The 20,567-nt window shown below is 35.5% G+C and overlaps 1 protein-coding gene across 1 annotated transcript in view; it reads right to left on the bottom strand.

Moving 5' to 3' along the window:
- The window catches only part of lpp (LIM domain containing preferred translocation partner in lipoma), a 263,077-nt gene that overhangs the window by 91,159 nt on the left and 151,351 nt on the right, over positions 1 to 20,567 (bottom strand). The window contains exon 6 of the mRNA XM_073851395.1: positions 1,823 to 2,395. Within this exon, the coding sequence (XP_073707496.1) occupies positions 1,823 to 2,395 (573 nt within the window). The remainder of the gene's footprint in view (positions 1 to 1,822; positions 2,396 to 20,567) is intronic.

Raw genomic sequence — 20,567 nt, 5'->3', positions numbered from 1 at the left:
GAGCCAAAACAGCATTTATTGATTGAAAATTGTAATAAAATGGACAGAATTTGAAATCTGAGACTTTGTTTCATATTAAAAGTAGCAAAGCACAAAGCTTATTGTGATTTATTAAATAGGAGGAGCTCTACAATAACTAAAAACAGGGTAGACTGGAATCGATATTGTTTCATAAAAAATAGAATCGATTAAAATGGAGAAAGCAATATTTTTTTAAATATATTTAAGCATTAAAAGGCATAATAAGAATCACCAAACATGAATAATCACATGACCCAACCCTTTATCATTTCTATACTTTGAGTCACAAAACTAAGGCTACAGATCCTTCAGTTAAATTGACAAAAATACATAAAAGAAATATTTACATCCTCTTTCCTCTTTCAATAAATAATAAGCTCGAACTAGATGTCAAATAGGAAGACATGAGTAGAGAAAGTGAAAGTGAGAGAAAAATGAAGAAAGGGAGAGAGTGATGTGTGAATGTGTGAGGTAAGATAAGATAAACACTCAGTTTCTATTCAGACAAATAGAGTCAGAAAGTGTAAAGCCCTACAGAGAAGCGGCATTAACAATTCATAAAGGTTAAAATAACTGTTTATTCTGAAGATTTCTGAAGGATGCAACGAAACTCCCTGTTGTATTGCCATCCTAAGCAATTAAATCACAAACACTAAGCAGTGTACACACTTTTGAGTCATTTACACTCTCGATCTTTAACACACATACTGCACGCACACGCTATTGTTAAACGTAAAGCTGAGTTTCATTTTCTTGGTAAGTTTCTGTGACGTTAACCCAGGCTGTTTTTTTTTAAATGAGCTGTTATGACTGTGTAAAGATTCAAGGTTTAATTTTAAATAGGAGCATGTTTTGTGTGGTAAGCAGCCTTTGAAAATGCTCTCCGTCTCTCATGCACAATCAATAAATCATAAAATACACAAGCTACAAGCTTATACACACAATCATAGGACACGAACACTGATAATTAATTACCACAAATGTATTATTCATACATACACACACACACACAAACAACACAAACACAGACACACACTTTCAAAGTATTTTCATGAATTTTTCATTGTGCACAGAATAAGGACAGCCGTGTGCTTGTGTGTACCTTTCCATCATCACGTCTGCTCTTGGATACAAAGTGAGCAGTATATTTCCAGAACCTTCATGATTTCCAGTTTCTTCAATGTTTTAAATCCAATTAACATTTTAAAATATATTCACATCGAAAAAAGTTATTTTACATTGAAATAATATTTCACAATATTACTGTTTTTTTTTTTTTTTTTTCTCGGAATTTTTGATCAAATAAATGCAGCCTTGATGAGCATAAGAAAGTTATTAAAAAACATTCAAAACTCTCACTGATCCAAAACTTTTGAACGGTAGCGTACATATACGTGTGTGTATTTATATATACATAATAAATATACACAGACATAACACACACATATAGTATCCAAAAATAAACTTATTTTGAATCGATTAATCGCGACTAATCGTTTTGCGGCTCTAGATCACTCTTACAGTTTTTAGCAAACTCTACCTTCCCATAAAGGCCAATGTATTGGATGCCCTTGCGAAAAAGACGTGCAGCAAATTGTACTTCAACTGTACTTGCAGATAATATAATGTTAATGGCCAGTGAAGATAATATAATGTAAAAGGTCATTTAAGTTTACTTAAAAAGAGTACATGTTTATGGCTGTTTTTAACATACTTTTGTACACTTTTAAAAAGTGCTTTTGAAATAATGTCAAATTAAAAGTTCTGTTTTTGTTTGTTACATACTGTAGATAGTCCTTACCTTATGAGGAGCAGGAGGCCCACTGCCAAAGGGTGCCAGGCTGGCAGGAGGGTCAGTGATGTAGGTTTTTTTCGGAGGAGCGGGCTGGTACCCTTGGCTGGGTAGAGGAGCGGCATGGTGACTTGGCTCTGCTCTCCACGTGTTTTGACCTCCATAAGCAGGAGCTCCACCATAATGCTGGTCCTGGTAGCCTCCAGACGGAGCAGGGCAGAATCCTGGCTGCGGAGGCCCGTAGGCAAAATCAGGGCCTCTGGGTTGAGCCGGCATGTACTGTACTTGGGCTGGACCGCGGCCCGGCTGCTGCTGGGGGCCTGGCTGGGCGGCCCTGACTTGAACATTGAAGGTGGGCTGGCTCGGAGTAGAGGCGGTGGTGTAGGATGCCGGGACAGGCTGGGGAGCCTGCTGGTATTGGGGCCGTGGAGAAGATGAAGCCGGAAGAGGGGCGGTTGGAGAGGGCTGTGGTTTCGGGGTGGATTTCTTGGTCGCGGTTAGAGGAGGTTGAGTTGGGATGACCATGCGCCGATAACCTGTAACAGGGGCGTTGGCACCTGTCCCAGCTGGGCTGCCAGAATTCTGTAAGAAAGAAATATTAAATGAGAGATTAAATGTAAGTTTTTTTGTCCACTGGAGAAAAGAAAAATGTTCAATGTTGCTGCATGATTGACACACACAATTAATTGAATTTTAAAATTGAAAAGGCAGAAATAAAAAATATCTGAAATTAAACCACATTAGCATAAATTCACATGTATGTTTTAATATTATTATTGATTATCAACTAAATGTTTATCTTTCTTTATGTTTATCAACACAAGTGTTGAACAGCCTTTTTGATCATTTTTAAATATTATTTTTAAATAATTAAAATAATAGTAAAAAACTAAAATTGAACTACATTAGCATAAATTCGCATGTATTTTTTATTATTAATTATTATTATTATTGATAATCAACAAAATGTTTATCTTTCTTTATATACGTTTATATACGCCTTTGAGTTTTTTTAACATTATAAATATTTTTAAATAATAAAATAATAGAAAAAGAACTTTTTTTTATTCAACCACATTAGCATAAATTCATAAATTCAATTAGATTTGTATTATTATTACCTATTATCAACATATATGTTTATCAACACAAATGTTGAACAGCCTTTTTGATTTTTTTTAAATATTACATTTTTAAAATAAATTAAATAATATAAAAAAAGAACTGAAAATTCAACTACACTAGCATAAATTCACATGTATTTTTTTTTACTTATTTTTTTTAGTATTATTATTGATTATCTTTCTTTATCGGCACAAACCTTTAACAGCCCTTTTGAGATTTTTTACTACTATAAATTCAAATAATATAATAATAGAAAAAGGACAGAGAAAATTTTAATTCAGATACATTAGCATGAATCCCCCTGTATATATTTTTTTATTATTAATGATTATCAACACAGATGTTAAATAGCCTTTTGAGTTTTTTAATATATTTTTTTTAAAATAAATGAAATAATAGAAAAAAGAACTGAAATTTTACTACATTAGCATAAATTCACATTTATTTTTATTGTTAATTGTTTTTTAAATATAATTGATTATCAACAATTATCTGTCTATCTATCTATCTATCTATCTATCTATCTATCTATCTATCTATCTATCTATCTATCTATCTATCTATCTATCTATCTATCTATCTATCTATAAATCTATAATAAAGTTAAAAAAATGAAAATTTTAAGTTTATCAACACAACCTTTGAACAGTTTTTTTAATATTACATTGTTTTACATAAATTAAATAATAGAAAAAGAAAAGTTTATCAACACAAACTTTAAAGGCTGAATTTAAATGCTTTCTGAAGGATAAATAAATATTTTTTTTCTTACAGTTTAAAGGTTTTATAGGCTATATTGACTAGGGTGAAAAAAAAAACATTTAATTTCCCATAATATAATTACTTGTTTTAAAATAATATAATTACTTTTTTGATTTATTTCTATAATAATATTTATTTATTATTATTATTTTCTATTTTCAATACAGTAAGTTCTACTTCCTGTCATTTCAAATCAATTCCAATTTTGCTTTTTGTGGGGCATGGCTAATTCAATTTCAGTTATTAAGCCATGAATTTAAAGGGCCAGTTTGAATATAATTGAATTCTTTTCATTGTAAATTGTGCCAAACCTTGATCGACATCAAGTTATACAACAGCCCAAACAATTAAACTACCATCCATCACAGCCTGGAAACTCGCTAATGGTCATTAATGATGGGACGGACAGGTTACAATGAGAGGTGGTGCTGGTGAACATCAGGGGGTGTAGAACCTTCCGAACACCACAATTTAATCATCCCGCATCTCACAGCGCGACTACAGTAATTATGCAGCCTGTCTACGGCAGATCGATCCACAGGGCGAGTGCAACAGCCATCAGTTGGCCGTGGCCAGACCACATCCACTCATAAACTATGGCTAATAAAGCTAATAAAGAGGAGGGTATAAATTGTTTTGGTGGATGGGCAGCCGGACGAGGGTAAAGACAATTGTGCTGATGCTAGCGGGCCACATGGGAAGGAGGCTAAATCAGAAAGATTTGTTTCTTCGGTTTCCTGGGTGCTTTGGCTCTGTAGCTCTGCGCAGAGAAATCTATTCAGTGTCCAACAATAGCTGTGTCACAGAGCCCGAGGACAAGCTCGATTTCTGTAGATGTAAAAAGATTATTGAAAATTCAAATAAGCACAAACGTCGTGACAACCATCAAAGATCAAAATAAATCCTAGCTGTAGAGCGTTTGGAGCTTTGTCTGATTGCATTAAAAGACCAAAGAGATACCTCCATTCTATAATATTTGGCTGATTTTATTCATCTATAGAAGGCTGTTCTGTCATAACTAACCAGCTAAATGAAGACCAAAGAGACTCTAATTTCATGATGAAACATTCAGTAATACACTTCATGATAGCACATCATTGCCTCCAGCAGAATTGCACGTTTTAAACACGGCTGTGAAGTGAATGTGCCTATAAAAATGTTTTAATCTTCTGGTGATGCCCATCTCTCCATGAATTCAGACAGGAAGTGTTTGGTTGAGCGACGAAAGACACTCTTGCATCATGCACTTCAGATGGGTTTCATGGTTAAGGCGGCTTGCTGAAGTAAGTGGGTCAGAAAGACGTTTTCTAAACCAAGAATCTATGGTTAAAACCAACTGGTTAAACAAATGCGGTCACACTTTTAGTCAAATGGCAATGTGCAACTCCTATAGATTTATTTGTTTATTTATTTTACAGTTAAAATGTATTTTTGAACTAAAACACCTTTCAACTTTTTATATCTATCTATCTGTCCATCTATATACACTATATTGACAAAAGTATTGGTACACCACATTCTAATGAACAGGTTTGACTTCTGTAGAAATTTCCATGGGTACAAATCCTAATGTTTAAGCATATAATGATATTCTAGGGTATTGTGTTCTTCTAATTTGACAGCAACAGCCTTGATAAAACGGTTTTCTATTCTAACGTGACAATGCCTCTGTATACTGTATAAGGTGAGGTTCAAAAAGAAATGATTGATTCAGTCAGTGTGAAAGAACTTGAATGGTCTGCAGAAAGCAAAGTCTTAATCCCAACTGAACAAATCTGGAGTGACTTTAAATGCAGACTTTGAGCCAAAAACTCATCACCAAACACCAATGACTTGTAACTATGGGTACAGTCATTTTTGACACTTCCAAAAGTCCAACAGAGATGGAAATACAATTTATAAATACACAAATTGTTTCCATCTTTGTTGCCAGTTTTGGAAGTGACTTTTTCTGTTCTAAAGAAGGGGGTGTTCCAATACTTTTTTCCATATAGTTTACGTACAAGCCATTGATGTTTGGTGATGAGTTTTTGGCTCACGGTCTGCATTTAAAGTCACACCAGAGGTGTTCAAGTTCTTCCACACTGACTGAATCAATCAACATTGAACCTTGCCTTATACACAGAGGCACTGTCATGTTAGAATTGAAGAGGGTCCTGTCAAAACGGTTGCTGTAATATTAGAAGCACACAATCCCCTAGAATATCATTATATGCTTAAACATTAAGATTTGTACTCATGGAAATTACCAAATTAGTTCAACCTGTTCATTAGAAGGGGGTGTACTGTACCAATACTTTTGGCAATATATATACAGTGGTATAAAGTGTTGGCCCCCTTCCTGATTTTTTATTTTTTGCAAGTTTATCACACTTTATTATTTCAGATCATCAAACAAATGTAAATATTAATCAAAGATAACACAAGTAAACACAACATGCAGTTTTTGAGAAACAAAATCCAAACCCACATGGCCCTATGTGAAAAAGTGTTTGCCCCCTAAACTCAACAACTGGTTGGGCCACCCTTAGAAGCAACAACTGCAATCAAGCATTTGCGATAACTTGCAATGAGTCTGTTACAGCACTGTGCAGAAATTGGCCACCTCATCTTGTCAGAATTGTTGTAATTCAGCCACATTGGAGGGTTTTCGAGCATGAACGCCTTTTTAAGGTCATGCTACAGCATCTCAATAGGATTCAGGTCAGGACTTTGACTAGGCCACTCCTAAGTCTTCATTTTGTTTTTCTTCAGCCATTCAGAGGTTGCTGATGTGTTTTGGATCATTGTCCTGCTGCAGAACCCAAATTTGCATCAGCTTGAGGTCACGAATAGATGGCCGGACATTGTCCTTCAGGATTTTTTGGTAGACAGCAGAATTTATGGTTCCATTTATCACAGCAAGTCTTCCAGGTCCAGAAGCAGCAAAACAGCCCCAGACCATCGCACTACCACCACCATATTTTACTGTTGATATGATGTTCTTTTTCTGAAATGCTGTGTACCTTTTACGCCAGATGTAATGGGACACACACCTTCCAAAAGGTTCAACTTTTGTCTCGTCAGACCAGAGAGTATTTTCCCAAAAATCTTGAGGATCATCAAGATGTTTTCAGGCAAAACTGAGACGGGCCTTTATGTTCTTTTTGCTCAGCAGCGGTTTTCGTCTTGGAACTCTGCCATGCAGGCCATTTTTGCCCAGTCTCTTTCTTGTGGTGGAGTCATGAACACTGACCTTAACTAAGGCAAGAGAGTTCTTTAGATGATGCTGTGGGCTCTTTTGTGACCTCTTGGATGATGGATGAGTCGTCGCTGTGCTCTTGGGGTAATTTTGGTCGGCCGGCCACTCCTGGGAAAGTTCACTACTGTTCCATGTTTTCGCCATTTGTGGATAATGGCTCTCACTGTGGTTCGCTGGAGACCCAAAGCTTTAGAAATGGCTTTATAATTTTTCACAGACTGATAGATCTCAATTACTTTCTTTCTCATTTGTTCCTGAATTTCTTTGGATTTCAACATGATCTTTTGGACTACTTCACTTTGTCAGGCAGGTCCTATTTAAGTGATTTCTTGATTATGAACAGGTGTGGCAGTAATCAGGCCTGGGTGTGGCTAGATGTTGTGTTTACTTATTTAGTGTGACCCTGAAAAAAATCTGTGAGAAAATACCTACTTTTTACATGATATTAATGATTTTTTGTACACTGTATTGCCTAAACAGACCAAATATAAAACATGAATTAGTATTCATTGGCTGATAACATACTGTATAGCTAAAGTAGAGGGCATAAGTAAACGACTTCTCCAAGGTGACTGTGCCTGTTTCAATTACATATCACAAAATCAAAGTCTAAAAGCAAAGTCTATTTCAAATAGATCACCAGTGTTAAATTCTCTAATGACCTACAAACTAGCTGTCATTAACCTATGCTTTTCTTTTTAGGTTACTGCCTTAAGCCAGATAATGAGAAATCAATTACCATCTCTATCACATGATGAGGAGACTGAACCGACATGCCTGAGGCAGAGCCTTGTTCTTTAAAGACATAAATATGGCCTGTTATTACGGCTCACAGCGCTCTTGCGAAGTCAGGAAGAGGTTTGGATGACACAGCGAGCGTGATGACCAATCAAGGTAACCAATCACAGAGGTTTATTAACCTAACAGAGCAAATTAAGATGAGTGGGAACTCAAGCTCTTGATCACGATCTATCTTTACATTTAACAGCAGGAAATCAAAAATCTTACAGTCTTTCCTTGGTTTCACAGACAAAATCATCACGGGTACGATTGCGTAAATGAAGGACAAGCTGTATTTGAGTCATCCTAATGTGCTTGAGCCGTGACCATTAAAATGAGGAAAAAATGATAGATGACGCGAGTTTGTTTTCTTTTTATCTTAACAATAATACCTCAGGCTTGGTGACACAAAAGTCAGATAGACTCGAAAAAGGCCCCGTGAAATATTTCACACTCTTAACTACAATTTCCGTCTCAGCGATTAGGGCCGATGTATCTGTCTGCATGCAAATGTAAAATACCCTAAACGTGCCCTTCAGGAAGTGAAATTACTCAATTTAAATGTTTCATGCTATTTTAAATACTTGATATTATTAATTTATCTATAAAGACCTTAAACCCTAACATTTACTTAGGAGAGGGCTGGAAATGCAAATAGGACCCTAAAAATAATTATAATGTCATGGCAAATTTTACACCCATTAGATTAGAGGAGAGGAAATCACTCCTTTATTTGAGGGTGAAATCATGGGTAGAAGAAGATTGCTATGAAATGGCACATCACAGATTTCCTTGTGCAAACAAATTAGGAAAGTTCTGTTTTACGGAAGTCTTAAACTTTGTCAATGTACCCATGAAATATGCACTTCTGGGTGATCAAAAATCAAAAATTCATCATAAAATGAGCTTGTAAAGTTCTATAATTGTAACATTGTCAGCTGCATTGACATAATACGTGACCAACAAAAAGAAAAATTGCATTTATTTATTTATTTATTTATTTATCATTATTATTTTTTTTATTCTTGTCATACAATAGACATCAGTGGGGTCTAATGGACACCACTGACTTTTAAAGTACAAACTAGGGTATCACAATGTACTGAGTGAATCTGAGTTACTGAATAATGAAAACATTTTTTAAAACATTCACGTTTGCAATTATTCAACCACCAAAAGTCAAATTTGGTGCAGAATCTTTTATTCTTTATAGCCTTCAATAAACGCTGCCTGTAAGCGCTTAGAAGCTTCTGTCACCTCTCTACTGCAATCTGGCCCATTTCTTACTTGAAAAAGCTTTAAGATCATTGACGATCTTTGGTTTTCACATTGCCACTGCTTTCATCAAATTCAACCAAATAGTTTCAATAAGAATTTAAGCTAAAGACTAAACAGGCCACTCAAGAACATTCTATGACCGATCCATGAACGAAGAACTAAGCTGATTTAAGTCCTGCAGGAAAGTGCATTGATCATCAGCTTCAGTGTTTGCACCAAAGGCATCACAATACTTGCAAAAATGTCCTAAAACTTCAAATAATTCATAATGTTCTTCAAACGGTCATGGTTTCCACTTCCTGCAACAGTAAAACACCCCCATAACAGGATTGATTATGATGGTGTTCTTCTAAGTATAAGCTTTGCTTTTTTTTTGCACTACACATACTGCTGATCCATAGATCCAAAAATTTCCAGTTTGGTCACATCACTAATAAAACATTCTTCTAAAACTCCACAGGTCTATCCAAATGAATTTTAGTATGTTCAAATCAGCCTTTTTGTTCTTCTTGGTCAAGAATAGTGTTCAGCAAGATGCCTCAACATGAAGGTCATACTTGTCTAGTGTTCTTCTTATACACTGCATTGAAATGTTTTTCCTCCTTTCGTCTTCTTTGTTCAACAGCCTCAAAGGTTTTCTGGTACAACACATTATAAACTAAGGAATAAGGCAGCCAGCTGTGTCTCTACGTACTTTTAATGTCTTGGAAATCTACATGTCGCCTTAAACTTTCTAATACAATAAAACTATTTCTTCTCTATAGCTTTTGTGAGAGCTCTGTTGACTTAGAAATATGTGCTACTCAACCCCTGCACATGCATGGGCTAAATGTATGTATGTGTAACAGCTCACTCAAACTCTCAAACTTTTTTGTGTAGTTGTTGTGTAGTTTCTAAAGGTTTAATTGTGTTTTAAGACAATTGTGTTTCCTACTATAAAATAAGTGGCTAACAGATTATTTGATAATCCACTTTAGACATACTACTAACAGTAAGTAACTTTGCAACTATATGTCAACTAGCAGTCATTAGAGTATTAGTAGACTGTCTGGTTAATATCTTCTAACACTTTATTGTGATGGGTCCACAACATACATACAACATACTGACTAAGAAACTTTGCAAGTATATGTCAACTTGTTCTACTAACCCTAAACCTAACCCAGCAGTCTACTCTGAGAGTTAGTAGACATGCAGTTGCAAATAATGAGAATTAATTGACATGCAGTTGCATGTAGTTACTTATAGTTAGTAGTGTAAAAACAGCAATGTTGAATAGGGGTTGAATAATTATGACATAGCTGTGTTACTAAAAAATCCTTTAACTCAAAAACATTACATTATATATTGACATTATCACTTTTAATATGCTAGTAAACTGTCTTAAAATTTTATTTAAAAACAGATAAAATTTTTCTAAAATCCTGGATCTTTAGAAAAACTTGTATTCATAAAGTACTGTAGTCTCTGGGGGTTGAATATTTTTAACTGCAACTATATATACTGACTTTCTGTTAATGCTACACATATGTGCTATAGATATGTGACCCTAAACCACAAAACCAGTCATAAGTGTGACATTTTCAAAATTGAGATTTATACATAATCTGAAAGATGAATAAATAAGCCTTCTATTGATTTGTTAGAACAATATTTGGCCGAGATACAAAAAAAAATCTGGAATCTGAGGCCTTTAAAGTTGTCCAAATGACGTTCCTATCAATGCATATTACTAATCAAAAATGAAGTTTTCATATATTTACAGTAGGAAATGTACAAAATATCTTCATGGAATATGATCTTCACTTAATGTCCTAATGATTTTAGACATTAAAAAAAATATATATATAATTTTGACCCATACATAGTATTTTTGGCTATTGCTACAAATATACCGGTGCTCTCTATGACTGGTTTTGTGGTCCAGGGTCACATATGGTAATATCTGGTTGAACTCCAACATAGTAGATGGCAATTTTGCACATTAGTGCTCTGCCCTACAAAGCAAAAAGGCAGTTTTTTGGTTTTATTTTTTGGTCAAAAATGAGTTATTGTCATTTTCATGACATTCAAGGCATCCTTTGTTATGTGACAAAATATCTTATCTCAAATGTGTGTGATTCCGCGGCATCCTCACGGGACGGTTTTAACATTGGATAACAGGCTGGATGACAGGATAACTTTAAAGTCATTTTTCTCAGTTCTGCACTCTGCGTAGTTAATGCCTTTTTGCTTTGTAGGGCAGTGCTGGTTTCTATCATAAACTTAAAAAAACGGTGAAAATGCAGTGTGTGCTACAATTCATGCACAAAAGATGTTGGAGGACATGACAGGCTACAGTGAGACAAAAAAAAAAGGTTGGGTTCTGTAAAAAAAAGGTGTCAGAAACCCAATCTACAGGAAACAAACACTTGGCCTTCCTAGCTTTCAAGTGTGATTAAATAAAAAAAGTAATGTTTGAAGAATTTTTTTTAGTGTTGATAATATCGTGAATTATCTTGTCCACGATAAACAGTGAAAATCTAATGACAGCCCTGGTACAAACAAAAAACACTTAATTTTCTTTTGTGTTCCGAAGAGGAAAGTTTTAGAGGTCCATTGTCCATTGCCATTAGCGTAGCACAGCTCACACAGAAGTCACTTTTCAAACCAAGCAGCTTTCTGTTGGTCAAAGTGAATCTGTGTGACCAACTTGAACATGAACGAAATCTGCAAGGGGGAAGTTTTTTGCCTTCACACGAAACTCCCAATTGTGCAGATTCCTATTGAAATGACTGTATTTCAGGCTTGAAATTTTGCCAAGCAACTGTAAATGTGACTGCATCTGGAGCTTGACAAAATGATAAACAAATGTTCATTTTTGTGTGAAATATCCCTTTAAATAAAATTCAAATGCCAGGCAGATCTGGAACACATTTGCTGAAGTGAAGGCTCTCAGTAAAACCTCTGTTTATGATAACACGCTATACATTGAAAGCTTGAAAAGAAGTGCATACGACCAACTACTGTAACCCAACATTACTGTATAGATATTGTGAACTAACTCATGAATCCGCTCTGTAGAGAATTGATCTGAATGAACAAATACGCTGTTATGTCTGAACCAAACCAGTAGACCAGTTACTGAACAGTCTCTTACTTATGAAACTTACTTTTCCACTAAAACTCATGATTCAGAATGACTTTTACAAACAACTCGAGTGTGAAATTTGTCTGTAACTCCAAGGAAGGGCTTTTTGACACATTAGAATAGATTAGGAGCGAGCGTGCAGGGCTCGAGGGCATGGGTAAATCTGTTAACTTTGCATTTCAAACCGAGAGGGCGGATGAGGGGGGACTTGCGATTGTACAGCACAGAGGGAAAAACCCCAGCGCTACAAAGAGAGAAGTTCCTCTCTCCATCTCTTTCTGCTCTCTACGTATTCTTTGTGTCTGAACAAACAGGAGAGACGTCTCCCTTCAGCTCCCGGATTGCGGGTCAGACAGGATCAGTGAGAAGTAAGTCCGCGTCTGAGTCGCCCACCCTTGTTACGTTCGGTCAGCTTCGCTCATTCGTGTCGTAGTCAAAGTCAGCGACACGTAGTAATTGTCGTCTTTTTAGGGGCTCCGATGCACTTGCACAATGAAAGGCAATCGGGCACGGAGTAATGCGACTATCTCCTTCCACACACATTAAAAAACAATCTCCTCTCTCTACACTCAGGCAGTTATGGGCACTCGTTTTAGAAAATAGGACGAGATAAGTTATATTAAATATGATTCAAGATGTTCCACTGACAAAAGGCCTCCTGCGGTTTTGAACTTTTGTAGATGTGAATATTAAATACATCTGAGTGGAAAAGTTCTTATAATACCAAGTGAACATTCCTTTAGTAATAAAATGTCAAGCTCTGCAAACAACGTGAAACAAAAGAATCCATTTAGGTAATATTAGTTTCCCTTTGAGTCTGACAGGAAATGTTTTCACTGGACTCTCCGCAGAACTAGAACAGTTTCATAATCACTGGGCACGCTCACATGCACGATCTTAAACAGATTATTCTTAACAAACTGACAGCCTGTAAGGTCAAGTAAATGTCTTAAACTGTTTGAGAAAGGTCATCATCACATATGGAGCGCATTTAGATGCTTACATTTTACATTGGTTATGCTTAATAAGCTGAAAACATAAAAGCAAAGACAGATAATGGATCTAATACACATATAAACCAATACAGATAGATTAAATGCCTTTGGAACAGAATATTACCTCTTTAATGTTGTATAGGCCTAGTAGTCATAGCACATTGTTATCTTTTTTCAGTGTGTTCATTTTCATAACTACACTGTAAAAAATACACTCTTAAATTTACTGTAATGCAGCTGTGGTTGGCAGAAATTCATCTGTGACAATGTTTCTAGTATTGCCTGTGTATTTTACAACTCATAAACGTGTATGGGACCCTGAACCACAAAACTAGTCTTACAGTTAATAGCATCGGCTAACTAACGCCAGATTTCGGAGTGGAGGGGACAAGCCGAGATGAGCTATGAAAGGTAAGTTCACACTCGGTATCATGATTCATTACACTTTAGGTCAATATCACACCAGACTTCTCCTTTACTTTCAATAGTAGGAGATGTAGACATCTATATTCACAGAAGCAATGCAGAGAGCCACATCTGGGAAGAAACTGAAACGAGCCACAGCACTTTTGGTATAAACACAAGCATTGACTAGAGTTGCTCCGAACAGCTCTGCAGACTTGTGCAGTGTAAATAAGGGGTTATCCAAGCTTTAATGGCAAGAAAAGCCCATATTCAAGCATTGTGTAGTCAATGCTTATTTAAGTGGCCACATATGAGCTGTTTTTTAAGGTTATAGTCCATTAAAAATGATCATGTGACTTTTGCAAACGCAAGGTGACCTGTAAATGTGAAAAAGCCATTTTAATTGCAGTTTTGCAAAAAATATTCCTTTTTCAAATTGTCTGAAAAACCTGTCACGTGAGTGTAAAAACTTTTAACTTTTATAGGAGTTTTCGCGAAATTGACATGTTTCCATTAGGCCTATTTTCAATTCACAATTTCAATGTGTGCAGTTTGAAAGGGTAATGGAAATGCAGCTCATGTCGGGGTGCAAATAAGCCGTCTGAACTTATTTATACAGAGGGTTACAGGTCAGCATAACAAAACCAGCCTAATTGGTATACAAAACTAGCCTACTAACAGCCAGATAATGTTTTGAGGGAAAATGGGTATCAAATTCACGTTCTTGGGGGTTAAAACCTCCTTGACGAGGATTCCACCTCGGTTGAAATCGCTTTCCAGAGTAGGGGTGGGAGTGGGGGTTTTGCTAACCTGCGGACTAAAAACACAACCCACAGCAGCAGTATAAAATTATCCCAATTTCACAGGAAAACTATGAACCAGGCAACACCGTTTATACGGTGCATTTTTTATTTTGCTTGCACATGCGCACCTACGCACCACTTAAGTAAAATCATATACGATGTGACATGAGGACTTCTGGAAATGTCCTTCTATTTTTTATTTTTTTTTTAACTTGCAAAAGTCACAAACTACATATAATGCAATTTTAAACCATTTACTTTTTTTAATCGTATTTGGTGAAGTAACAAACAGTTAACCAATTAAAAACTGTAGCTTTTTTAAAAAGTATTCTGTGAAAACCGCAGAATACAGCCGCAGCCTGTTCAGTCAGAGGGAACGTTTGACACAAGTGCAGACTGTGAAAAATGCCATGTTTCCGGGGGTTTTCTGTATTGTATTTATGTATAGTATCCTTCTGTAAAAGCTGAAAATATACTGCAATCTTATAATTAAATGAAGAAGGGCCCTCCAAAGAGCCTGGAGCCCCAGGCCCTCACAGGACCATAAGGTCATGTTAACACCTTGAATGGCTTTTTTTACTAGGAAAATGACCTAAAAGGTTTAAACAAAAAGAATATTGCCTCTTACTATGATTCTGTTTGCATTTTTTCAGTTCATTTGAAGACATCTGAGATCTGAATCTGTCGCTGTCTCCATTCTCAACCATTGTGCCTTCTCTGAATCAGATAAGTCAAGCGAAGGTATTACCAGGAAGCTTTAATGGTGACTGAAGCACGCACAATATCAATCACGAAAGTGTCCATCAAAGGCACTGTTCTCAGAAAAACTTTCATTTACACGATTTGAGTGGGAGTTTGTTTTTTTGAAATTCCACATAGGGGGCTTTCATCTCTTCTCTTCTGTTTCATTATGAGCTTTCGTTCCTCGCCTAACCATTCTCCAATAGTTTCACAGAAACTACAGACAGAAAAAAGGTATTCTTCAGAGGGTTTATGCGTGACCATGATACGAAGACATCAAAGATGGCAAAGCAAAGCAACGAGGAGGATCGCATTTGAATATGGTACACATTTACCCACCTAGCATGATTTCAGGGAAATATTACTAATACTACAACTAATAATACTGATAATATCAGTGCTAACTGCTTCCTGATTTATGGTTCAAGATCATTAGTCATGTATGAGAACGTAATATTCAGTGAGCAGTATTCTGAAACTTCCAGTGTTGATGACAACAGCCATCAAGTATCACCACATGAGTCAACTCTTTCAACAACAGTCATTCAGGGCCCATATATAATGCCTATCATGTAGTAATTTATCCATTAAATACACAATGCACCACACAGCGATAAAGTCCCCATCTTGTTTCAACAGCCACAGAAAATATCAGTGAGAACCTGACCGCCAGATGTTTCTCATCCACACTGAACAAGCTTGATGACACATTGTATTCATATTTACTGATATCATTTTCATCATTTTAATTTTCCATTGCTGGTCCAAAATTGTGGAATAGTCTCCCTTTGTCCATAAGATTAATTTCCACAGAGTCTGAATTTAAATCCAATTAACTTTTTTTTCTCAGGCTGTCTTTGATTTTTATTGTTGAAATTTTCTGATCAGTGTTTTGATATAAACTCCTTATCTCATTGCTTTGCAGTCTTTGTTTTAGATATTTATCCTTTGTCTTTTTGTACAGCACATTTGTCAACTACTGTTGTTTTATTTGTGTTATATAAATAACATTTGATTTGATTTGCTAATGAAAATGTTATATTTACTTGAGAAGCAAAACTGTGTAAAATATAAGCAGAAAACCTAACAGAACCTAAAGGTTTATTCCAAAAACAGGAAAATATTTTGAATGATAAAAATTTAAACTTAAAATAATTCTACTAGAAAACACCAACAACTATAATAATAATTATAATAATAATTAAGGATGCACCGAAATGAAAATACTAGGCCGAAACAGAAAGTTTTAGTAAGATTTTTAATTTATTTTTTAATAATACTGAATTAAAAAATAATTAAAATAACCACACTTTTATTGCATTTTATTGTTATTCTCAAGTTAAATTATAAAGAGTTAAATTAAAAAGATTTTTTTTTTCTTCCTACGCAACACAATAACAGCTAGAGGGAGAGTGAATATTTTCGGCTCATATTTTCAGGCATTTTTCTCTTTTGGCTAAAAACCGAAAATGCCATTTTAGTGACTGAAATTTCAGTGCATTCCTATAATAATAATAATAATAATAATAAAGATAATAAATTATTAAATAAAATGAAAAATAGTATTTAAATAAAAAAAATAATAATTTGAGATATGCGACTCTGGACCACAAAACCAGTCATAAGGGTCATTTTTTTTTTTAAATTGGGATTTATGCATCATCTGAATAAATAAATGGAATAAATAAGCTTTCCACTGATGTATGGTTTGTTAGAATAGGACAATATTTGGCCAACTATTTGAAAATCTGGAAAATAAAAAATAAACAAATATTGAGAAAATATTTGTTGTTCAAATCAAGTTCTTAGCCATGCATTTTAAAATCAAAAATTAAGATTTTATAAATTTACAGTAGGAAATTTTACAAAATGTCTTCATGGAACATGATTTTTATTTAATATCCTAATGATTTTTTGCCATAAAAGAAAAATCGATAATTTTAACCCATGCAATGTATTTTTGGCTATTATACCGGTGCTACCTAAGACTGGTGGGTCCAGGGTCACATATATTCTTAGAAATTATTATCTTCTCCGGGAAATGCATCTTGGTCTAAGAATGTTTCGATAATTTTCCTGAAAAACAAGACAAAAATACTGATGTAGTAACACATTTTTGGTGTTCCAAATACCCCTGGCTATTACCGACGAATGGATGCACACTCATGACACCAAGGCCGAGAGGTCAAGTCCAGGTCAAACATGTTTCTCACCAAGTCATCAGATTTCAAAGTGTCCAATCAGTGCTCTCATGTCTCTGTGGGAAGAGGAGGAGTTCTCACTAATGTTTGGTGACAGAGCATTTGAGGGTGAGCTGTTTAGCAGTGTTACTCAGAGGGCAAACATTGTAATGTAAAAAGGCAGTTCCCAATGACGGCTTCAGCATCTCCGACTAACAACCAGGCGATGCGATTGGTCGGATGTGTGTAAAGCAGACACACGAGCGATAGTATGCAGTTTATTAGACTAACACACAGTGACTGGCTACATGGAGTGCCAGCGGGCATGCTCCTCTCTCCACAGTTGGCTGCTCCTGTCAAAACTCTGAACCTGCTACCATGTTGACCTTAAGGTCAATGGCTGCCACAGGCAGTTGGGCACTGTGTTCCCAATGGCCCCCCTCCTATTCTTTTATCTCCATCTCTATCTCCCACTGCGTTTTTTTTCTCATCTCTATCGTCATGTGGGCTGCAGCCTGTTCAGTCACAGAGGGAACGTTTAACGCAAGTGCAAACAGTTTAAAACACCATGTTTCCGGTTAATTAAAAGAAACGTTCCTGCTAAACTGAAAATTCTGTCATAAAATGAAAGTGAATAGGAGCACTCAAGTTCCGAAAAAAAGGTAAAAAAGCACCATAAAAATAGTTGACTCATGCACTCATGCACTACATTCCAAGTCTTCTGAAGCCATCAGATCGCTTTGTGTGAAAAGAAGGCCGAAATGTAAGATGTTATTCAATGAAACTTCTGTGTAAGATATACACTACAACTTCTTGACTTGTGTTTGGTGTAATAGAGGGAGAAGACACTATATTTGTCAGTGTATTTTTTCAACTTCAGTGTCACATTAAACTTCATTTTCAAATTTCATCACACAAAGCAATACTGTACAGCTTCAGGAGACTTGCAATATTGCGTATGAGTTTATTTTGTAGGCTTTATGATCCTTTTTGTCCTATTTTAAGTATGGGAAAAATGGGATATTCTTCTCTTTCTGTAAATTTTTAAGTTCTAGGAAGGTTCTAGGTTTGAATCAACATGAAAGTGAATAAATTATAATGTTCATTTTTGGGTGAACTATCATTTTAAAAGGCGGGGAGAGAACACATTATAATAAAAAAAAGCATACTGTATACTTTCAAAGGTTAGTTCAGCCAAAAATGAACAAATAAAGATAATTTTGATGAAATCCGAGAGCTTTCTGACCCTCATGTTCAAGGCCCAGAAAAGTAGTAAGGACATCGTTAAAATAGTCCATGTCACAAGGACTACGAGAGTTTATTCAACAATTTCTTTTTTTTCCGTGTCAGTCTTCAACACGCGTTTTACGTCAGAATGCCAGCTCTTGCTTAAGCAGCACCATAACATCGTGGCACTCTTGTGAATGCACGTCGAAGACTGACACAGAAGAAAAGAAATTGTTAAATAAACTCTTTCTTTTTTGTTAATAATAATAATAGCAATTAAACAAGGCAATAAACTACTTTTTTCTAATTGACCTCTGACATCAGTGATTATATCGTTCAGGAGCTCCTAAATAAAGGTCAATAACACAAAATACATCCTCTCTCACTTTAAAACTGGTATGAAAGTGTACTGAAGTAGATTCCTCCTCCTCCTATCACCCGCAGACATTGATTAGCATTGATTGTGTCTGCTCTGTCTGTGATGTTTTATGAGAAATACAATGAGCGGGAAATATTTCTTCACAGCTAGTCTTTACAATCAGACAGCGTTGCCATTTCTGACCACCAAATAATCATTAAATAATACTAATACTACTTTCTGAATTTAAAAAAGCAGTACCTAAATATGATAGCTATATATAGTTGTTTCCTCTTTCTATTAGTATATCTGTCTGGTGGCCTACAGACGGAGTGGCCAAATTAATTTAAAGATCGCAAGGATTAAACTGCATTATTTATCACATAAAAAGTGTTAATCTTGTTGTTTCTTGTAGCAGCGGAGAGGTAATGTGAAATAGATCTTGCCCTCCTAAGCAGGAGACGGACAACAGGATTATGTCTTAGAGTGGCAACTAAGCTGACAATAGCTTTAAGCAGCAGCACATATCCTTCTTTCTATTTACAGAGAAGATAAGAGGAAATTGGGAGAACGAAAGGAAGAAAGGAAAGGCGATGAATGTTTTTCTGTGACCTTCTGCACGTTTGTCGCAAACAGTCTGAATGCCGCAATATATTGTGCACTTAAATGTGGTTAATTGTTGCGTAAAATGTTCATACATTATTTTTTACCTAGATTTTAGGTAAAGACTTGTAGAGAAAGTGAAGTTTGAAGAGAAAGTAAATATCTTAGGTCTACTCACCACATTTTTTAAAGGAGTTTTGTGATTTTTAGCCTGTGTTTATCAGACATTGTCCACACTGAAACAGCGTTTTTGTCAAGAAAAACTGAGCTTTTTGAAAACACCCTCCAAAGTGGATTTGACAAAATTCTTGTGTTGTAGTGTGGACTATGAAAACGGAGGCTTTTGAAAACAATGACGCATGTTTAGTCATCTGACACATATTGTACCAATAGATATCTATGTTTATGTCAACCTGATCTTATGACGCTGTGTATGTTTCGTTATATATATATATATATATATATATATATATATATATATATATATATATATATATATATATCATGTGAAATGTCCACTAAGAGGTGCCAAATGAGTGTTCTTTTTTTCCCCAGAACAGATGAACGAACATATGGTACTTTTTTGTGACGTTGGTTTTGTACGTCACCACAGCTCTGACTTGAAATGTTCCTTGAGTGGCGCTATAACTCTATTGCTCTGTAATGTACCATCTGCAGTACACCTAATGAACAAAAGTGGATGTGACATAAAAATGCAATTGCAAGCATGCAATTTTAGCTTCTTTTCGGATCTCTCATCTTTTAGCTCTTTCATCATGAGTCATGTTTTTCACGGAATTTGTACCCAAGGATTCCACATCCTAAGTCCACTTTTGTACCGGCTGAGCTACCAAGCAAGCTTGTTAAATTTAAAAAGCGAAACATATGGAGCTGTAATCATAACTGTGTACGAAAACGTGCAAGTGCTTGCTGTTTTGCCTCCTCTCTGGTGTTCATTTTGGTTGGAAACTGCAGTCATATGTACTTTTTGGTACATATTTTATGTCTTGCGAAAAAGTTCCCAGAGGTATGTTTTCCTCATGAGACCAAGTAGTTTGTAGCACACACTGTCTGAATGTGGCCATATATTGTGTATTTAAGCATGGTTAACTGATGCAGAACATTT

The sequence above is a fragment of the Garra rufa genome, chromosome 12, assembly GCF_049309525.1.
Source record: "Garra rufa chromosome 12, GarRuf1.0, whole genome shotgun sequence".
In the NCBI taxonomy this organism is placed as follows: domain Eukaryota; kingdom Metazoa; phylum Chordata; class Actinopteri; order Cypriniformes; family Cyprinidae; genus Garra; species Garra rufa.
This window is presented reverse-complemented; position numbering and strand designations above follow the sequence as displayed.